Source organism: Battus philenor, unplaced genomic scaffold (genome assembly GCF_028537555.1).
Source record: "Battus philenor isolate CCGP_79_NKW_IND1 unplaced genomic scaffold, ilBatPhil1.0.hap1 SCAF_24, whole genome shotgun sequence".
NCBI classification, from domain to species: domain Eukaryota; kingdom Metazoa; phylum Arthropoda; class Insecta; order Lepidoptera; family Papilionidae; genus Battus; species Battus philenor.
In genome coordinates, this window is record NW_027181687.1 from 6424383 (window position 1) to 6447054 (window position 22672).

At 34.6% G+C, this 22672-nt stretch overlaps 2 protein-coding genes across 6 annotated transcripts in view; one reads left to right on the top strand and one right to left on the bottom strand.

The window, feature by feature from the left end:
- Positions 1 to 18845, top strand: LOC137924741 (transcriptional repressor p66-beta-like). Of its 5 annotated transcripts, none has more exons than XM_068768159.1 (20): positions 1 to 93; positions 382 to 469; positions 1051 to 1132; positions 4421 to 4553; positions 6339 to 6490; positions 6888 to 7028; positions 7172 to 7288; positions 8026 to 8133; positions 8786 to 8872; positions 10210 to 10308; positions 10510 to 10628; positions 10929 to 11112; positions 12048 to 12227; positions 12506 to 12606; positions 13679 to 13770; positions 14408 to 14460; positions 14626 to 14713; positions 15673 to 15798; positions 16819 to 16961; positions 17463 to 18845. In XM_068768159.1, the coding sequence occupies exons 2-19, from the start codon at positions 432 to 434 to the stop codon at positions 16950 to 16952; spliced, it is 2034 nt and encodes a 677-aa protein (XP_068624260.1). In that variant the 5' UTR covers positions 1 to 93; positions 382 to 431; the 3' UTR covers positions 16953 to 16961; positions 17463 to 18845. The 5 variants fall into 5 exon arrangements, with proteins under 5 accessions (XP_068624260.1, XP_068624263.1, XP_068624262.1 ...); XM_068768162.1 differs by having other exon boundaries at positions 15673 to 15789; XM_068768161.1 differs by having other exon boundaries at positions 13679 to 13764.
- Positions 18493 to 22672, bottom strand: part of Mtap (Methylthioadenosine phosphorylase) — a 9649-nt gene continuing 5469 nt past the window's right edge. The window contains exons 4-8 of the mRNA XM_068768164.1: positions 21881 to 22060; positions 20670 to 20745; positions 20031 to 20117; positions 19219 to 19341; positions 18493 to 18959 (exon numbers count right to left, since the gene is read on the bottom strand). Of these exons, the coding sequence (XP_068624265.1) occupies positions 18924 to 18959; positions 19219 to 19341; positions 20031 to 20117; positions 20670 to 20745; positions 21881 to 22060 (502 nt within the window). The 3' untranslated portion in view covers positions 18493 to 18923. The remainder of the gene's footprint in view (positions 18960 to 19218; positions 19342 to 20030; positions 20118 to 20669; positions 20746 to 21880; positions 22061 to 22672) is intronic.

Genomic DNA, 22672 nt, shown 5'->3' on the forward strand with positions numbered 1-22672 from the left:
TGTATCGTGTACTGTGCCATGGTTTCACATAGTTTTATGGAAATTAAGTGTAATAATTTAATAGTTTAATTGTTTCGTTGATGACCAGTTTAGGTAAATAAGAGAATAAAAGGTTTACCTAATTATTGATTAATTTGAAGTAAGGCTTGTGTTATTTATTTGGGAATTGTCGATTGATGGTCGTTGTCAGTTGTCTGTCACCCGGTTGCAATGGTATTAAAATGTTCATACATTACCAAATAATTATATCAAACTACAAAGTAGCCATTGGGCGGCAGTAGTCGATGACTAAAATAACATAACCAAGTTGTTTACTTAAAATTATTCATATGAATTAACGTAATACATAATCCAATCTTATTTAGTTGTATTGATTTTTAGATGCGATTGCCTAATTGAATCTGTAATTGTTTTGAGTACAGTGGAGCACAATGGACGTTGACGATTCGGCGGTCGATCTTAGCGTCAGGTAATTCGATCTTTTATACACGTATCATGTAAACATTTGTTTAATTTATTATCTTTGAAGATTTTGTAACAGTTTTATATCAATATATTTATAACTATATTAATAAAATGTAATCAAACCATAGATGAATAATTCATTAGTTATTTTATATAAATGCCCTTAATCATTCATGTAAAAATATACATTATTTTTACTTTCCATGGTTTGCTAGTGTTTGTTTATAAAACATTAATTAAAAACTGTAATTTACATAAAATAATAACAATTTATAAAATACACAATACAAACACATATTCTTAAAAGGGGTTTTTAAAACCATTAAATGTAAAAGTCTGACAGAAATACAGAATACTTTTTTTTACATTATCAATGTACATTTAAAATTAATAATATCTGTTCTATGGATTACTGGGACATTATATCTTAAATATTAATCAGCATTAGCAAACTAATACTATTTTGCATAGTGTAGTACTATTTAGTTATTAAATTTGGCATAAATTTTGACTGATTATATGTATATTAATTATAAGAAAGCTCAGATTCTTTTTTTTTAACTTTTTATCATTTTTAAATTACAGATCTTTACCCCCTGAATTAAGTGAGTTAAGAGCACTCACTGCAAGTGGATTGACAATCACTCCAGCACAACCTCCACCACATGTAAGTTTATTAAACAATGAAACAAATTTAAACATAGCTCAAGTCATTAATTATAATACAGTCATCATCAATCATCATTATCATCATATTTGCTGATAATGTCCACTGCAGGGCACAGGCCACACCCAAAGATCACCATAATGAGCAATCTTTTGGTGCCACCATCCAGCAACTTTCCACATCCTTGACTACATTGTTAGTCCACCTATTGTGGGATCCTTTTTATCCTACACCTACCAGTTTGTGGTTGCCACTCAAGAAACTTTTTGTCTAAGCATCATAAATACTTCAATACAAAAGTAAAGTTTTTGAAGAACATCACTACATATAAGATAGTTCATGGCATTATTTATTAACCAAGTATCATAATTATTGTTATAATCAATATTATCAATACAAAGGTAAAGTAATATAAACACCTATCTAAGTTACTTAATTTATTTTTACTTATTCAGAAAGCTCACTTGCAGCAAAACAGCTGATATGTTTCATACTTTAACATTAACTAATGCTTCTCACTTCAATTTGTAAAGCATTACTGTACATGTTTTAACTGTAGATTTATATTATGTATTTAAGATGCCAGTAATATTGTACCATAAAGTAATGGATAAGAGGTTAGCTGTGCTTTATCTGCAACTTCATGTTAAAATGCTTACTTTGCATGTATGTGGAGTACATTTTTATTAGTCTAAACTTTAAATTGTTTAAGTTAAAAAAAACACAATCTTTAACTAAAATAACTTGTATTTTTGCAATCAAACCGCAAGATTGAAAGAATAACGGTGAGTATTTTTTTACACAGTTATTATGTATTTATGTATAACCTGTAGGCTCCATTAATCAAGAATGAAACAAATTTATTTTACACAAATTTTTTTCTTGGAATAATGTGTACATTACGATGCGTCCTATAAAACTGTGATGCAGTTAAACCTGTATAATGTTTCCGGTATGCAAAGCCAAGTGGTGCTGGCAATCAAGTGCAGCTAGATACAGAATGGCCGCAATCTTAATGCCCGCAGTGACACTTACATCTGTTCCTTAAAAAATGGAGTCACACAACTGTTACATTTAAAAGTAACACCCATTGTACAAACTTTATTTCATTATTTATTGTCAGGCAAGCAGAAAAAAAAACCTAACAACTTCCAGTATCTCTCCAATCTTTTATCAACTTTATTATTTTTCACCAAAGTTATTTTAGTGTATATGTGATATCTATTCTGAAATTTAATTCTGAATATGTAAAACGGTTATTTTGAAGTTGTTAACCAGCTGGTGTTGTTTAACATGAAGCCTATGATGATTAAATATCCATACAAATGTATTAAGCCTAAATTTCTAATGAAAATTCTTATGGCATAATGTCTGCCGAAGACTAAGTCTCAGTGGAATTACCACAAGTTCTCTCATAAAGACTAGTTTTAGGATTTTGAATAGGATAAATGCTAATGGAATTATTAATAAGAAGCGTTGTATGCCTTAATAGATTTAATTTAAAAATTTAATTGATGGTCATAAACAGATTCAATCACAATACAAATATTTGTTTCATGTTATGTAAACATCATGTGTCACTTTTGAAACTAGTGCTTGGTGAAACTGTAACAAGGAGACTTATCTTATCTCTTGATGTTGAATATGCATGTAGCAGAGCTTGTTTATAATCCACAGTGCCCCAAGTTTCTTATAAAGTGGTATATTAATAAACCTATCATGTTTCACTAAGATACAATGTGAATATGATTATTAAAACAAAGATAAAATATTAATTATTTTATAAATATAGTCACCCTACTTGCCATTGACTGACAGTGATACTATCAATGTCAAAAATGCATACGAAAATTGCTGTTACTGTATTGGTACCCTACTCTAATAAATACTGAAATAAAGCACTCACTTAGTGTCTTTTGTCATTGTTACTAAGTACTAGTAATCTGGGTAATTAATTCTGTGTAATGATGTTTGTCATATAGTGGGAGTTATTGATACATCATTATTATTAGAGCTAGTTTTTTTTAAATACAATTGAATTTTTTTTTTGATAACATAGTCTGCATGTCTATTCACTATTCTCACATTAACATATAAATTATTCAAACGTTATTTTTAAATGTTCAATTAATTGTTAAATATTCAGGTCACAATGTGTTCATTTGTTATCTCGCAGACATTAATTATAATTTCAATGAAAACATGCTACGATGCAAGTTGTTTATAGATTATCATTTCCTTTTCTTTATCATGTATTGTTGTGATATATGTACTAATTTTGCTTTACTTTTCCTAATTATTAAAGTTAGTGTATCAATTAATGAAGCAAAGACTGTGTACATTTAACCTTTTTGCACCGAATTCTTTGTTTTTATTTAAATGTATAACTTAAAAAAATGTTTTGGCAAAAATTGTTAGTAATTTCTTGCATATTACATTATTTGAGATGTGGAATGCGTATATAATTACAAGAGCAAATAGCTTTTTTAATTTTTCTTTTAGGTTACAATTAAATTCAGTTACCAACAAGGAAAAGTATATAAATATATGTCATTGAAGCAATGTAACAGTTACCCATATTGTTGCTTGTCTTTGAGATCTTATATTGTTAGGGAGTGTGTTATTATAAATACTTAAATATTTATTATCTTTTTATTAGACTCGGTGTTTAGCACTAATCTGTGTAACAACTCCTGAAGATGCCCCGTGGAGGGGTGAAACACGTGTTGAGTGAATTTACGGTGGCGGTTGTGTAGTTTGCATTGTCTGTCGCATGCGCATTTACGGGCGGGCTGGCGGGCGGTGCACTTTCGTGCACGACGACCACTGCATGTGCGGAGGTGGCTGGATATTGGTCCTTTCTTATTTAGGATGGACTTCCGCAATGTAACGCCTGAATCCATTAAATACTTAAATATTTTGTTTCATCGATGGAAGCAGATGTGATAGTCACCAAGAAAATTGTGTGTACAACTTTGGTAGCTACTTATTGTACATAGGAGATTGATTCAATAACAATAATATTTTGCATTGAAAAGGATTTCAGAATATAAAAGCTTGGAATTTATACTGCTATTAGTTATACATTGAAATAGAATAATTTAAGGGTAGCGAAAGTAAACATAATAATGCTTTTTATATATATTTTATACATATATATATATATTTTATATATATATATATATATATATATATATATATATATATATATATATATATATATATATATAATATCAATCATTATTTAAATGTTGTAATTTTAAATTCAAAATAACTATCTGTAATCAGGGCGCCAGCGGCAAGCGTGTACTCCGTCCACGCTCGGAGCAGAGGAGCTACGCCGAGAGTCCAGACATCGTTCTCTTACCGGCTGCACCACCACATCGCAAACCAAACCTGCCCGCGCCTGCTCCGTTCACCGGTAATATATTTGAATATCATTAATAATCTATGTTTCAGATTCAAAACGGGTCTTCTTCAATTTGAACCTCGACATGGGCCTTCCCTATAAATTTCCAGTATGACTGGTAACAAGCAGACTTCACATAGCAGCTTCTGACGATCTTTATAAATTCAGATGTCTACCTTGTGGTTGTCCGTCCTACGTTTCGCTAGTCGATTCTTAGTCTCCACCATAGAATTGTAAGACCATAGTGGCTATCTGTTCTGGACGCTGGCCTACTGCTGCTTCAAATTGCCAGTCCCCTGGACAATGTTATGTTACATTCCTTCATCTACGGATCTCCTCATTCCCATTCGATACCGCGAAGAAATCCCAATCATAGCTATTCCCGTTGAGCATGCTCATTGCGCGACTATGATATACTATTAAGGGGACCGGAAAGTAATGTAGCTTTCTTAATTTAAGTTCACACGACTACATTTTTAACCCTTTGCACTCCAGCCTAGTAATGCATAGAGGCTACCAGCAACTCCAGCACTATATTAGTTCCAAGTACATACCTATGATGTAGAAGAAAAATAGAGTCGTTTCAATAAAACAAAATTTTTATTTCTTAGCTATTTTATAAACAAAACATATTCTAACTTATATTATAAAAGAAAAACATAAATTTTAGGACTTAAAATTTCTTAAAGTGTGATATCTTTCGAAACAATTGCCCATATGCATTCGCGGTTTACCGGGACAAGTATCACAGTATTCCGAAGTTTCGCGTCTTTGTCCTTTTTCCTGTCTATTAGAATTCAAAATTACACCGATAAAGGCCCAAAATTCCTCCTTACTTGTGTCGCGCCATGTATGCCATATAGAATCTTTGGAAAGAGTTTTATTTTTCAATTTGTTCTTGGCGTAACTATTTGTTTCTGACACTATTTCGTCCACTAACTCTTCCGTGAAATACAGTTTAAAAAATTGTAATGGTTCCTCGATGTTGAAAACTTGTGGCCCTGGTATTTTATTTCCTGTTGAAAAATTGATTTTTTCCAAAGGAATGTCGCTTCCCGTAATATTACTCCATACATCGCCGTCTACAGATGGTGTATCTTCGTCCTCTAAATCTGATTCAATAATTGCAATGCTTCTTTTTTTTCTAACTACTATTACTTCACTATCGTCACTATCTGTCTCTAAATGATCTTCTAATTCTATTTCACTTAAATCGTCGGCAAGCAACGCAAAATCGAGTTCATCTTCCACATCACTTATTTCACAACTATCGTCAAAATTTTCACCTTCCATCTTCACTAGGGTTATAACGTTATGAGTGTAACGAAATAAACTTAAATAGAGCACTTTTTACTCTTATTACAATGTAAGCATAATAAACGTATCATAAACACTATAAGATAAGCACAGACTATTTTGCTTACCTAACTGTTAAGGGCACCAAGGCAGCAAAACAACCATGTCGCCGCTACGGCGACAGCGGATTTATTGTTAGCTTTTTAATGTCGCAAATACGGCGACAACGGAGTGCAAAGGGTTAAAAAGTTTTTAATTCTTATTAACAGTAGATTCACTACGTTATCAATAACCTTTTACCATCTAGTATACAAATTTTCAATGCTAGAGCGGTAAAAATCAATCGGTTTTTCTGTTAAATATGTCAGCAGAAACGACATTACTTTCGGGTCCCAATAATACATATATATCTTCTTACGAACAAGCGTAAGCAAACTTTCTTACACTACGAAAGTAGTTATATATAAATATTTCTTCTTGTTAATTTTGATAACGTTACAGATGTGAGCAGCAAACTTAACGCGGGCGTCAACGTGTCGATAACGCCGAGCACTCTGCCGGTAGCAGCCCCAGAGTCGCCGCGCGAGCCTCGCGACGACGATGAGTCCGAGGAAGACGAGAATGATCCGCCGCTGCCCATTGCCGGTCACAGAGTGAGTTTGTGTTGCATCTATACTTGTTATATAAATAAAATTAATAAAATGCCTTGTCTCCATTATATACTTAAACTATACTCAATTTAGACCTTCATTTTCTTCGTTTTAAATCTAAAATTAAAAGTATGTTCTAAGATAAATCTTGTGTATATTATATAAGGACTAGGCTAAGCGCCTTCATTGCTCTGGCATCTCAGGTCAAGTTCCATGAAGATTTGTCCAATGTTTGCCAAAACATATGCAAACAACAGCAAAAGTGAAATTACAGAAGTATTTAAAAAAAATAAACACAGATGCTAATATGGGATAAACTTATAAAAAAAACTTATCATAGTCCGGATTTTTTTTTGTATTTCTACTGAAAGGAACAATAAATTTATTTTATGTATATCAGGAGTTATCCAGTGCCGAGATATGGGAACGCGAGCGACATCTAAGAGCGCTGCGGGAGAAACTACGCGCCGAAGAAACGCGCCTCGTTCTGCTCAGGAAACTACGACAATCGCAACAGACCACCGGAATACCTCCCGCTAAGGTAAACTTGATTTTACACATTCTTTTCGATTTAGTGAATAACTGGTTTTTCAATTTTTTATTGATTTTAATACTAATTTATAATTATGTACCTTTTTTATTACATAAAAACATGGGAACTCATTTAAGTCGATTTTTTTTCAGAATAAAACATGTTTGCAGGACACTACAACAGGCACTGCCTTGGCAGGTAGTGGTTGTGTGGTTCCTCCTGGAGTGACGGTGACTCCAGCTCCGCCTCCAGCGCACCAGCAGAATAAGGTATTATATTGTTTTACACTTATAGCAACTATAAACGAGGGGGAAAAATAGCATGAAAACATACAATTTTCTGCCATTTTATTACGGAGGTGATTTTGAAGGTAGTTTGATCTTGTATAGATTTGTTTCATCATCGTGTTGAGAATAGAGCAACCCAAATCTCCATTAATAATATTGACTCTTGCGCTCCTCAAATCTTGTAAATTTTAATACCAACCGATAGAATTAAAATTTGCGCAGTTAATTAATCAAAAACAAGACCAGCAAATGTACAAGTAAAAAAAGGACCAATATATAGCTACTTCCGCCAATGCAGTATTAGTCGTGCAATAAAGTGCACCGCCCGCCAGCTCGATGATAAATGCGCATACGGCAAACAATGCGAATTACACAACTACCACCGTTAAATCACTGAACACGAGTTTCACCCCTCTATGGGGCATCCTTAGGAGTAATGTTACACTGATTAGTGCCAAACACAAAGTTATTCACACATATTTACCAATAGTAACAGCAATACATTTTTAAGTCCCTTCTTTATGTTTCATTCCATCATAATTAGTATTATTTATCAGAATCTCACAAGAGGAGGAAAGTCAGCCAAGTACCATATTTAAACATAAGGAAGTCACAACTTAATAATATTAAATATTTATTTATTGTCTGTACCGCTTGGTATGATCAGTGTGAGTGATAGACGCTACGGCGATATGTACAAATTTCTTAATATGTTCTAGCGTTCTAGTACAACTGGAACAACAGGCAACAACTTAGCTTCATCGGCGCGTCGTCCATCTAGCCTACCAGGCGGCGCAACCCTGACTCCAGGACCCTATCGCTCACAGGTGAGAAAAAAGTTGATTATTCTATGTATGTATATATATATAAATATGATAAGAGAGTCAATGATTAACAAGGTTCACTTGTCTCGTCTTTCTTTAATGAGAAAATTAATGTCACATAAAGTGCATGAAAAAATATTTAACTCTGTCCATAGCTGGAATTAGTAGAAGTTCAAGTGAAAGTCAGTTGAAGTGGATAATACATTGGGTGATGGGGGGGGGGGGTTAACTTTGGTCTCTTTAAGTATTTTTCTACAAGCTGGGGACCAGGAATGAGAACATTCTTTGATCAACGGTAGTAGTTATTAGTGCAGCGCATTGGCAAGTTAAAGTGGCAGTGGGCATGCCACATATGATGCAGAACAGATGTCTGCTGAGGCCTTAAAGTGTAGTGAAGACCACAGACTAGCAAGGGCAGCATTCGACCTCCACCCACAAGGTGGACATTTAACCTTGTCGATGACGACGCCGGATGCAGGCCGCTGTAAATCTTTGGGGGAAGCCTGTTTTACAGCTGAAAACATGATGTTGACTTTACGTAACTTTGATAAGGGACTTCATTCTTTATGCATTCAGCATTTTGATTGGAATAAAAGTGGGAAATTTGGCTATTATTTTCTATGGAGTTTAAAACATTGATAACACTATTACACAGAGTTCGGCGAGCGGCGGTGCCAGCATTACGCCGTCGGTGACTATAACACCCGCCCCTCCACCAACCACGCAGCACGCACAGCCCAAGGTATTTAGATATTAATTCTTGATATACATTATTTGTTTGTTCAAATTAATTTAAAGGTTTTACTTGTTGATGGGGATTAGATGTATAAAAGTAAAATGCATAGTAAAAAAACTTGACAAGTTTGACAAGATGGGATAAAGCCCGCAGAAAGAAGCTGATGGCCGCTTTAGCATTAAAGTTCTTTATTGGAGACCACAGATCCCCAGTTGCAGTGGAGAACATCCCACAAAGTGAACAAATATGTTTATCAAGGACGGAAGACAGTGCATGCAGGCCTCTTCAAACCGTACCTGTTGTAAATCTATGGAGGAGGACTATATCTCGCAGTTGACTCATTTATTATGATGACTTCGTGATGACCTTCCAAAATAACACAATAAGAAAATATATAGCATATATGTACTTAGTAATTACACAATTCTTTTTTCTTATATGGCAAATTATCTGATGAATTTTAATTAAATTTTTTTCATAGCATAATGAACTAAAACATAAAATATCTTTGAACTTTAAATCATAGCTAAATATTATTAAATTAAAATGCACTTGCTGGTCACAATATTTGTCCGTCTCTTCTTATAGGGTTTTAAATAAAACTTAATTTTATTGCAAGCCCGCTCAGGACAACTCATCTGTCACCAGTAGCACAAGCGATGCAGTGAGTATGGAGAAGTGATGTCACTTTTACAATATCACATTATGTTTTTATAACATCAAATTACTCATATATGTAATTTCACATTTATTTGGAATTACATACAGTGATGGTGCAAGGTTCATATTAAGTCAAAAAAGTACTCGTCTAAAATGGCTGGTGGGCACATCGTTCGTGCAAGCAATGCTGGTTGGAGCCGGAAGGTTTCCGAGTGGCGACTACAAGTAGGTAGATGCAGCGTTGGTAGGCCTCCCACTAGGTGGATCGATGACTTCATAATCAAGGTCCCAGGAAGTCGTTGGATGAAGGTAACGAAAGACTTCTATCATGGCGCTTGGTTTTAGGGAAGCATTGCAATGGGCGTCTATCAGTTGACACGATGATGATTATTGGAAACATAACTATATAAATTAAAAATTGTGTATCCTCATGACAACATTTAGCGAATATAATGTCACTGGATAAAATCAAAAGATTTTTATATTAAAAAGATCGTGTTTAATCCTTTTAATAAAAATTTAAGTTATACATATAAATGCGATGGGGAAATTTCATGTATTAAATTTAAAATCATTTTTGATGAAATAACATTCGTTTTAATAATGTTCGCGCTGTAGAACTATAGGTATTAATGTTATTGAAAAAAATGGCTCAAGTTTTTTTTTTGTATTATTTTGTACAGGCCAGCTCTCGCAGTTCGGATGACACACAAACGCCGGCGCAGAGACAGGCCGCTGCTAAACTGGCCTTGCGTAAGCAGTTGGAAAAAACGCTTCTTCAGGTTCGTTTATTCTAGAAAAAAATTCTTTAAAATTGTTTTTTCATCAGCGTATTTATGTGTTCTTTTTTTATGCGAAATATGGGAAACAAAATTAAAAAGTTTAAAGGGTTTTTAATTGATTAATTGAATTGTCATATTTTAGGTTTATGGAATAAATTGATATAAAAGTTTATGGCGCTTATAAATTTTTTTTATTTACAGATTCCTCCACCGAAGCCGCCACCGCCGGAGATGAACTTCATCCCGTCACCCAGCAACACAGACTTTGTGTATCTGGTCGGCCTGGAGCACGTTGTAGACTACCTCACCAACGAAGAACGGTCAGTTCTGTTTTAGTCACAAAACAACCCCTTATTTATATTTCTCTTCGAAATTGCGGAAACGAAGTATACTGACTTGAAACTTGAAGTTATAACTGTATTGGTTTAATATGGTATAACTGCCTTTCGAGCCAGTGTTAGCTTCCCGCAGGGACAATGCCATTTATGTTGATGGATGTTAAAGTGTTTTAATAGCCTATTTTGATTTCATTTGACTATAGTCGTAAAATTAAATCGTACGTGTAGTCTAATGTATGTCGGTTAAATGTAGTTTTATGTAATGTGGTATGTGTGCGATAGTATGCCGAGATCAAGCGTCCCGGCGGTATGCGCGCAGTGCGGCTGTGACTTCACGGCGGTGTGGCGCTGGGAGCGCTCGCCCCCGCACGCGGCGCGCCGCCAGGATGCTACCTTCAGCTGCGCGCCCGCAGCCCGCCGTCTGTGCGAGCTCTGTGTCTCCGGCAACGTCAAGCGCGCGCTCAAGGTACCGCATCTCACACATTTACTTATAGCTTACAAACTGGTCTATACGATTAAGAATAATTAAGTTGTTCTTAATTAAAAAGACATGGCGCACTGACCAATCGAAGCATATTTTCGAACAAAGCGCTTAATTAATTTGGCAATTGTGATACATTACTATATTTATTTATTAATGCTTTTTACTTGTAATGGTAGACTTAGGGCATTCTTTACAAATGATCTCAGTGTGGTGCAGAAGTAACTAGTAGATAGGTGCTAAATGTTATGGAAAATATATTTAATAACATAATTTTATTTGCTATACATGCACGATACATATTATATATATTATCTAATTACCAATAAATCCTAAATACCCTAAATGGCAGTGATAGCTTACTAGTAAGGTAATGTATTTTCTACGTATCATAACATAAAATATGATGTATATATCATTTACACATACACATGCAACATGATTTACAATTAGAAAGACGTTAGGACTATTTTTCCGCCAATAGATCGCGAACCATCTTTTTTGATAAAATAATAGTTAAGAATTTGAATTAGTTGTAATATTAAACTAAATAGTTATTATAATATAACTATTTATTTTAATATAAAATATGATACAGAGAACGGTACGCAGAAAGAGAGAGAGCGAGCGCCTCATTTATGCAGATAGCACATTAAGGTTGTTTGATATTAACATAACGTCAGGCGCTTGCTTAGGTGAAGCATCCATATAATCCAACAATTTTAATTCCGTAGGTAATAACTTATTATAATTATTTTTGTCAGCAATAACTATTGGCATTTTTTCTACAGCATTTGAGGTGATTGATGAAACCAAACCTACTCCTTTTGTTTCACCGAATTTGACCATGTCTAATATCCCTGTAAAAAAATATTTAGTCTAACACTATTCATTCATACAAATGTATGCAACACTTACAGGCCGAGCACACGGCTCGTCTTAAAACCGCGTTTGTACGAGCGCTGCAACAGGAGCAAGAGATCGAGCGCCGTCTGGCTGCTCCCGCGCCTTCACCACCACCGGCGCCGCCTCCCGCCCACGCGCCCACGCCTGCGCACGCCCACAACTCGCACTCTTCACATCCGCATCGTGCCCAACAGGTAAATATTCCTTCATATTCATAATTTCTTCATAAAATTGGTGTAGTATAGCTCATGGCCCCTTCCGCTCCTTGAATTCTTGACTGATGAATCTGCAGGTATATTCATAGTAAACAAAAATAATTTTATTACAATGTTTGTTATTTCTGAAAGTCTTTATTTTTAGATAATGTTAACTATACATTGATTCATAGAAAATGAGCTATACATTCATACCTTTAAAGCTCTTACACATACAATCTTGTATCCTTCTATTATAACTTTGGAAATTATCGCAGATGTCTGTATCGCGGTCGTCAAGCCGAACCCCAGCTCCGACGACGCCCGCCGCTCCAACACCACAACCGACAACCACTAAACCACCGCAGTCATCCAACAGGTACATTATTAAAACAATGGAGGAGTCATTAAACCATTGCATTTTTATGTGATTAACTTTATACTCATTATACCTGGAAGTTTTTTTAAGTAAGTCATGGCATTACACAAAGGAAAAAAATATTTTCTATGATATTTTTTGTATATTTTATGCAATATTGATTGCCTAGTTTCCATAGCAGATGGATAGTGGAATCAATATATTTAATGTGATTTTCTTTCTTTTAACAGTACTCTTAGGTTATATATACATATAAATTTGCAACTTGTGAGTTATGCCGAACCTTGGCTAAAACTTTTTGTTTTATAAATTAACGCAATTCGACAATTGAATATAGTAGTAAAATAATTAGTCAAATCCGATAATAAAGTAGTATGTATGTGGTCATGCTGTCTTATATATCTCTGTTATAAATCAAGTCAATCGTATGTACACTACATCCATTGATGTAAAAGATGTCGTTTTCTACCCCTGGAGTATAGACAACATATTAATGGTATAAGTGTTCTAATAAACATTAAAAATTTGGACCATAATATGGAAGGCTATCAATGGTCCAAAATTAGTAATAATATAAGGATTATGAATTAATACACTTGCCTTAAGGCTATTAGCAATACTTTATGTACCCTTTGCAAGTACTGGAGTAATTCGTTCTTTTTGCATATGGCGAATGCCTTTAATGAATTTCCTCATCACTTGGATTTTGACATATATAACACTACAGTGGGCACGGGCAGGTAACATTCAGACTGTGACTTTATTACTTTTTGTTACATGTTAATTGTTACATTTGCAGTCGGTAACGATCTGTTTTATATGTTTTTCTTAAATTTAAAATATTGTTATATATAACTAAATTATTGTTTGCCAGTAAGCATTTCTAATAATAAATAAATTAATAAATTACTAAAGTCTGTTTCCCTTGGGAACATTATCTAGGTTTATTACATTATTTATTTCAAGGGCTAGAAAGCTCCCAAGTGATGAGTGATCTTCTCCCTGAACAAATTTCATTACTATTCCGATATAATACTCATACTAGAATAAAAACGAGAGTATTTTTTTGTAGCAATCGCTCACTGAGTGGTGCAGAATCAATGCCACGAAGCCACCACTCAGAGAGGGCGCGAGAGGCGGAGGTGCCCGCCAAGAAAGGTAAAGGTAACGCAGCATGTATCACCATTTCTTTATGATTTTATACTTAATGAGATTTACACGATTTAGTTACAATTTTATGCAAGAAAAAATATTTAGAATATTTTGATATTAGCGTTTGCCTTTGTTACAAATGAGGGTATCCGAAGAAGAACATCACCACAGAAAAGTTCTCGAGCGACATGAGCTGCGTGACGCGGCGTGAGTAGGATCCTGACTCGGTACACCGACAACAATCAAGGTCGCGGGAAGTCGCTGTATGCGGGCAGCGCAACACCGATAATGGTGGCGAATTTTGGATGATACGATAATAACGAACTGGCAACTTACTTTTTTATCTGTATAATATTAGAAAATATTAAATTAACAAGGTTTCATATTTTCACTTAATTGTCAACACGGGCCATTAACTTAGAGTGTTGTTACACAAACTTACACAAAATGCATGATTCTGTGCATTCTTCTAACCGCAGTTGCTACTTTGATACATAATATATTTAGTTATTTTTTTTTTCACTCAACAGAGCCAGGAAATATATGAGTAATTGGTAACATCTGTTGATATATTTTTGGCGATACGTTTATTTCTGTGCTTCTCATTCTTTATTTACAATTTTTATTAATTACTAGCTCTTTGTTTAAGGATCGTCGTCAAGCACCGCGAGCCAAGGTAGCAGTTCCAGTAAGCAACATCAGGTATTTTAATTTTTTACACCTCTCTTTTTAAAAAATGTTAGATAAGTTTTTGAATTTCGCCTAAAATGTTTGCTTGACTGAGAAAAGTCTGAGAACCTGTGAAATAAAAGAAATAACATTCAGGTTTAGGTCTAGACCAGAAATTGAGTATTTGTCTGTCCACAGCAACTGGCTGCCGCGGCCGCTGCACAAATGGCATTCGAGCAGCACAGCGCCGCTGCCATGCAAGCGTTGCAACATCAACTGCTGAGAGGTGATTTATTTGAATTATTTTATACACAAGCTCAACAGCTAAATCATTTCCATTTCAGCTGTGGCACAAGAACATTTTTGTTCAATAATAAAGTTAGATCCACGGAATAATACTTTATGATGTTCCAAGATTGGCTATGTGTAACAAAAGCTGCCTAGGAATAGAAGATGGCTGAATTTTATTCTTTCTTCTTCATTCACTTGCACCGCAGGATGTCCAGTGCTAAATATAGACATCCCCCTTAGATTTACAATACGACCAGTTTGTAGTGACCTTAACAATGTCTGTCCGTGCTTGCCGGTTCGTGGTCTTCATTCAAAAACCTTAAGACTCCAATGGCCATCTGTTTTGTGCGCTTTATGGACGGTTACTTTCGATTGTCTACTGAGGTCCTCATTCCTATTTCGATCTTAGCCTAAATCCGTTGTGATCACCACCTTTCTTTTTCGAAGTATTCAGCACGCAGGAGTTTTTTACACGAGAAAAACGGCACAGGTTTTTAAAAAAAAAAAAAAACAATTATGGTTCTGCCTTGACTTCTGCTGCATGGATTCGTTGTTGTATATTTGTTCGGCTAGCCGTTAAGAAGATTTTTGAACAGATTGCCAGATCGCCGAGATTAAAAGACAAAATTGGTGGACCGACCACATAGTAGGGTCGCGGGAACTGTATATGGGCAGCACAGGAACGCTTCTTGTGGCGAACATTAAGAAAGATGATGATGACGAATCTTCTCATGATTATTAGCGACAATCCAAACAGATAATTGTCCTGCTTTGTTAATTGTATTTAATTAATTTTTAGCATAAATTTGAATCTGGGTGGTTTTTTGTGATGATGATTCGTTGTGATGTATTATGACACAAGGTTTCTTCCATTTTTTGAGACTTCTTGTAATATATTTTCTTTGAATGATTACTTTTGATTTGGATAAATAATGAATGTGGCATGTATGGCAGGTCTGAGCGGCGCGGCGGGTAGTGGCGGGATGTCGGCGGCTGCGGCGGCCGCTATGATGCAGTTCTCGCCGCTGCTCTACACGTACCAGCTGGCCATGGCGCAGGCCTCAGCGCTAGGTAAGCGTTGTACGTATTCACAACTCATACCATTATTTTGCTTGCTTACTTCATTCGCCATCCATTACTATTTTTAATGTCTTCTATTTTTATACCCGATAATAAGTTTACTTACAATCAGGGGTGACCAACAAGTCAATAGCGATCTAAAATAATGCTTAATTTTCCTGGTCAGTATCACAGGAGCGTATATATACGCGGCAGCATCTAGCACTGGAATCAAGTATTTAAGTAATAATAACACACTCCCTGATAGTAAAAAATCACACAGACAAGCGCGGAAACTGATAAATTACATTACTTGAATACAATATAAACATTCTCCACCTCTAAACCATAACAAATGGATTCCATGATTTGACTTTATAAACAAAAAAGTTGGTCACCTCTGTTTATGACATTTGTCTTGACTGATTATAATTATTTGACGTTTGAGCCAAAAGCCTCTTTTTGAAAGAGAGTAGTTTCACGGACCTTGAAACATTCGACAGAAATTATGTACGAACTTGGTGTCATCAATCAGGTGAAATAAATAACTGTCTGAGCTGAAGTGTACTTATCGCAAAAATTTTAAGCTAAATGCATTTAAAGTTATGCCATCTCAAATCCGTTGAAGCTACCGACATATGAACAAGCACCTCATGAAACAACAGTCGTCGTAAAAACTTAATCGCCTACTACATTGTACAACTACTGAGAAGTCAACTCTAAATGAATGTTAGGTAGTAGGATCTTCAAGTTACGAAAGAGATTATGTATTATGTACCTGTTTATCACAAGAAAGTCCGTGTATAACTGTATGTGAACTACGACGAATAATAATATTATTGTACATTTTTGCAATTCCTTGTTATTTCCTAAGATTTTGAGTGATTTTCTGTGAGTTTTCTTTTGCGAAAAACAATTATTTTTAAATCTATTTCCAAAATCCATTGTAGGAAACCAAGTTAGTGTTTACAAAAAATAATGTCTAATATTTTTTAAGAACAATAGGAACATCATATCTGCTTATGCTAATGTGTGTTGCAGCGAGCAAGGGCGGCAACAGCGGCAACACGGCGGCGATGGCGGCCGAAATGCAGCGCATGGCCGAGGCGCAGCGTCAGTACCTGCTCGACATGATCCCCGGGCAGCACGGCCGCAACCCATGGACGAAGAACTGAGCATGCACAGTAATATTCTTTACTAAAACCTCTATCTCGCTAACAATATACACTTAAGTGTTTTCTTTACATGGTCTTTATTTCATGGTGTTGAAATAACGCGGTTCCCCGATAACAATACACTATTACGCGGTTTTTGTAACAACGCTGCTGCTTCATATAAAAATATGAAGAGGAACCCCTATATTACTTTTTTATAAATTCAATAAACAACACAGTAAATAAAATAAGTAAATTAAATCATCCTTGCATCTAAGCAATATAGTACTTATTAAGTAGCGGTGCTTATCTGTGTGATCTTTTACTGTTTTGAGTTTGTTATTATTACCTGTATGTTATTTCGTCTCAATTCTTAACACAACCGCGAAAATATACGATCTAGTGAGCGACTAGGAAAATTGAGCGTATATATACGCTTTTGATGCAAAATTGGTTAAATAATGTTACTATGAATCTTGGTATATTTAGTTTTACATGATCTAATAAAATATCTAAATGTTTTCATTACAGATGCCAGCCAGTATGATGAGGAAGCATTTGAAGTGTTAGATTTAGGTAATTGACTTTTAAGTAATAAGCTAGATAGACATTGAAGGTAGTTAATACATTTTTGAACTTTATGGTATTCATACAGTTTGTTCTGGCAATTTGCTCTTTTTATCTGTTTTTTTTTTCAATCAGACCAATATTAATACGTAAATATAAAAATGTACTTGATAGCACTGTAGAAGAATCAAATTAATTGTGGGTAATTAGTAACATACACAATTAAATGAAAGGTTATATGTTAGTAGTTAACAAAGAGGTTAAATCAAATTTAGATCGTGAGCAACATAATTTTATTTTACATTTTGTTTCTCAGTGCAAGCTCCCAATTCAGATAAAACGTAACATTTGTCCTTGATATGCAAAATAATAATTTACTTTAGTCAGTTTATAAAGCTTTTGTTTTGATATTTACTTCAAAAAGCACTTAATAGACAGACACTTTCATGGCCTTCTGCTGGGTATCCCTAAATTCAAATAATTAACTAAATTTTAATGTGATGTGGTGAAAGGTTAATTATTATATCATTAGAAGACAATGTCAAGATGTAAGTAAGACCAAGTAGGAAAGATCTAGACCTGTTACTTCATTCTAATTCACCCAAAACATAATTTATAGCTTAGTTGGGTGTATGCACTGAGACATAATTACTATAAAATAATGGAGGTCGAGTGCTCATGGAGACAAGCGATATTTGATTTTGTTGATTTTAACAAATGCATTGATCATTGCAGGAATTCAATCGTGTTATATTAAATGTTTGAATTTTTGTTACCTTTGTTAATTCCAAAATTAGAACACTAAAGAAGCAAGTGTGCCGTCCTTTTACCTAAGTGTAGAATCGGCTAAAGATTAAAAAATTTAAATGATGTATTTCTAAATATAGTTTTATTATATTTGTCGACATCGCATTGTTTTTAAATCTCACCTTAAAAAAAATTAAAGCGGTTTTGGGTTTTATAAATGAAATACATATTTTGACACGAAAATGACACATTTAATTATAATTATTGAAATGTATGAAATAAATGTAAATTGTAGTCATTTTATTTTTATATAGTTTACATTAGATAATTTGTTTTATCGGTTACTGTGGAATGCTTAATGGATATTCAAAAGCAATTTGAGAGTCAATCAAAGTTGCTAGAACACTTTCTGTATGTTGCGATACAAAAGGGACATATACTGCACAACAATAATACGTAAACGTGGATAGGGTAAAGGTAAAGTGAATAGAGATAAGAGAGATAAGAGTCGATTAGAGAATAGTGCGAGACTTTACATAATAGTGTAATTTGATCATTTTGTATGTCGAATGTAAGTTTAACAATAAATGACTATTGTATAACGCGTATTTTATTGATTTTTCACAAATATACGTTTTAAAAGCATTACTCTTATACCTAATAATATGATTTATTTCTTCACTCCTTTAGCATTACAGCCGAGCTTACTAAATCCTGAAATGAATAAATAATGTTAGGCGAAGACTATATTTTAACAGAAATGCATTTAAATATTTTTTTACCAAAGTGTAATTATCTATGCAAATTCGTTTTCAACTTGCTAACTCACTGATATGTGATTATTTTTCAGGTAATCTTGTGAAGTTATAATAAAAAATTAAATTAAGGAGGTTTAAGAAAGCTGATGTCTAAGAGTAAACATTTGGTAATAACAAAACAATTTATATGTGATCAACTAGGATTGAATTCCTACCTCATGTGCGCTCAAGTACTCAAGATCGTCTTCGGACGCGAGCAGCTGCACTGCGTCTAATATAACGTCCGCAGCTTTCTTAACGTTCTTTGCGAACATTGCTAGCACCTCGCTGACGGACACCTGCGGAATGTATCAAACATTTGTTTTTTAATTACAATAAAAATTTGGTATATTTTAGTATCTATAGAGAATTATCTATCGTTATCGTAGAGTATTATCTATTCGTGGCAAATAATTCATCATCTTTTCAGCCGGAGGATTTAGATTTACAATGGGACTAATTGGAAGCCTGCATCCAGGGCCTTGACGCGTATGTTGCTTGCGGGTTCGTTGGACTCCCCTATCCAAAACTTTAAGGCCCCATCGGCACGTTATGTCTAATAATTAACAGTAATTTACTAAATATGAATTTAGTATTACGATACAAGTGCGTCGGAGAGACGAACTTCGATTTTGTGTTGCCTGTTTAACATTACTACCATTTCGTTGAAATAATAAAAAAATTTCAATGTAATAAAATCTATCAATGTATTCGTAATTATTTAGATAAAATAATTATTAGGTCCAATTACTTCAAGAATAAGTAAGACTATTTAAAACAGGACAGACAATAAAGAAAGCTTGAGTTTCTATGAAAAATAAAAGAAAAACGAAAATGTATGTATAAACATTGGCAATGTATAAAAAACGCCTGTCTTAATCAAAACTACTTTATCGAAGACACAAGTTGCTTAAGTAAACATCGGTTATCGAACTTGAAAACAAGAAGGCATTTTTATAGGGAGAAATACTAAATTTTTATATCTTACAGATTTTTCATTCTCCCTCCAGCAATCGTAGTCGGTTACCAAAGCGACGGCCGCGTAACTTAGACCAGCTTCTTTTGCCAGAATAACCTATAAAATGTTTATAACAAATAAATTAATATGTAAAATTATTATCTTTTTACATAAAAGAAATTGAACATCGATAATTTTCAAAAAAAAATTATCATCATTCCAGACATAGGACGTCCCCTGCTGGATACAGGCTTTTCCCATTAATTTCCAATAGGACCGATTGGAAGCGGCCTGCATCCAGCTTCTTCACCGACCTTGACAAAGTCGTCTCCCTACCTTATGGGTGGACGTTCCTGGACATCGCTTGCCCGTCGACGTCCCTACTCCAAGTCCTTAAGGCCTCAGCTGCCATTTCTTCAACTTGCTAACCCGCTGTTTTATATCAGTTATATGTGTTCCACTACGGATGCTTTGATTTGATCTCGAAGAGAAATATCGACCACAGTGCTCTCCATGACTCGCGGAACTGTGAGCTTGACAATGATGCCTTTAGTGAGAGACCACGTTTCAATAAGGTAAATCATCACTGGTAACACAAATATTGATTGCATAAAGTATACAGAAAATATTTACTTTGGAATTAGTTACAAAAGTATCGAAATATGTTACCTCCGGAACAGTCGTCATGTTGACAAGATGTCCGCCCCACATGCGGTGCATGAGGCTCTCGGCGCGGCTTGAAAACCTGCGCGATATTTAACAGTCTAAACTCTAGGTCAAGTACCATAGGACAGAAGAGTAAGACTTACGGGTCATTTGGGGTCGTTTGTCTAGAACGATGTCTTTATCACGCGGTGTTTCAATAGTTTTGTACATGCATACCATTAATCTAGTCATAAATACTGATAATTATACAATTAAAAAATTAACTTAATTACATTTAAATTTGGAATTTGTCATTCTTATACGAGTATAAGCTTATTGACGAAAAATTACTCGTCTGAAATGGCAGTGCGCAGGGCATATAGCTTATATGTAGCCGGGGGATGTTGAGACCAAAAGGTTCTTCAGTTGCGTCCACGAGGCAATGCGGCGTGGGTAGGCTTTCCACTAGGTGCACCAACAACATAGTTAAGGTGGCGGGGAGTCGCTGGATGCGAGCAGAGCAAGACCGTTCATCAGAAAAAATCAAAATAGTCATGTCCGAAAACAAAACATTTTATCCGTGTAAATTAATATAGCACTATATTACAATATAGCCTCTTGTACCATAAAAGTTTTTTTTTTTCTCTATTTATGGTCTATTGTGTACAAAAAAGGATACATAAATAAAAAGATAGCTTCTAGAAATATGATGCGTATATTGCAAACTTTGGAACCTATAAAAAACGCACTAGGCATTATTTAACTGATAAATTTAAAAAAATAATAGAGGGTAAAATCAAAATAACATCGTGAGCAGTACGCATACGGAGATTGCAAAACAAAGTTTACTGAGAAGAACAATTTTACTGCAGAGCAGACTAAGCACGCGCAAAGCTTTCTAATCAGTTATCTGAATAGAATGTGGACATTTTCCAAAATCAAAGATGATTTATTTGAGTGTTACCTGTTAATTATTAAATCGTACTTTTATGAAAAATGAGTCAAAACCGGTTCAACTATATAAAAATAGGAATCTTGAGAAGTTTCAAACTCCTTTAATAACACCTTATTCCATAACGCAACAAAACTCCAGGTAAAAATCTGAATCTACCCAATGTGGGAACGTTTCTTACTTCATCAAAGCTGAAGACTGATCGTTATCTAGTCCAAATCTTCATCAATAATAAAAAATATTCTTTGTGCAGTAATGGGTTTGGTAAAATTATCACACCCACCTGGGCCCCTGTATGACGACGGCGGTGCCGGTCTCGTGACATCTGTATCCTCTGGATAGAGCTGCGTCTATGATCGCACGACGTGAACGCTCGCAAAAGGCTGGATGCATGGGAAGGTGGCATACGCCCTTCGGCCCGCCATTTGTGTTATCAAAGAATGTGCACTTTCTACCCCATGTCCTTGAAAAGAAAAACTTACTAATTATAAGAAATCGGATAATCAGATGTATATTTACATATGGTTGCGTTAGCGAGTTAGACAACAAACTATATCTTATGCGTATATATTTAGACTCCAAAAATACTTCCCTATTTGAATAAAAAAATTAAATAAGTAATTTAAGCCGCCTCTATTTTTATTTCCAAAATAACTTTAAGTTAATATGAATCAATGAAGTTAATATGAAATAATGTAAAGTTGTATTTATGTCCCAATAGCAGTTGCTTTTTGATACTTGAACTCCATCGATTTTTAATTTTTGATACTACAGGTTTGAACTAAAAATATATATCTCGATGTCCAAAAATTTTATCTAGTATGTTTAATGTCAGTATCTATTTTTCAACAAATTTAATGATTTAGTGGTCAGTAAGTAACGGCGTTACCTTAAAACTTCACAGCTTCAACTGTTATGATGAGGTTTTGAAAATAAACTTTGTAATGTATTATATGTTAATAAATTTGGGACTGGTCTTTCTATACATGTAGTTGAATATATAAGAACGCATCCACACAAAATAAAAGTAATTTAGCCGACAGACGCATAACCGAAGTGATGCTATCGCGACGGA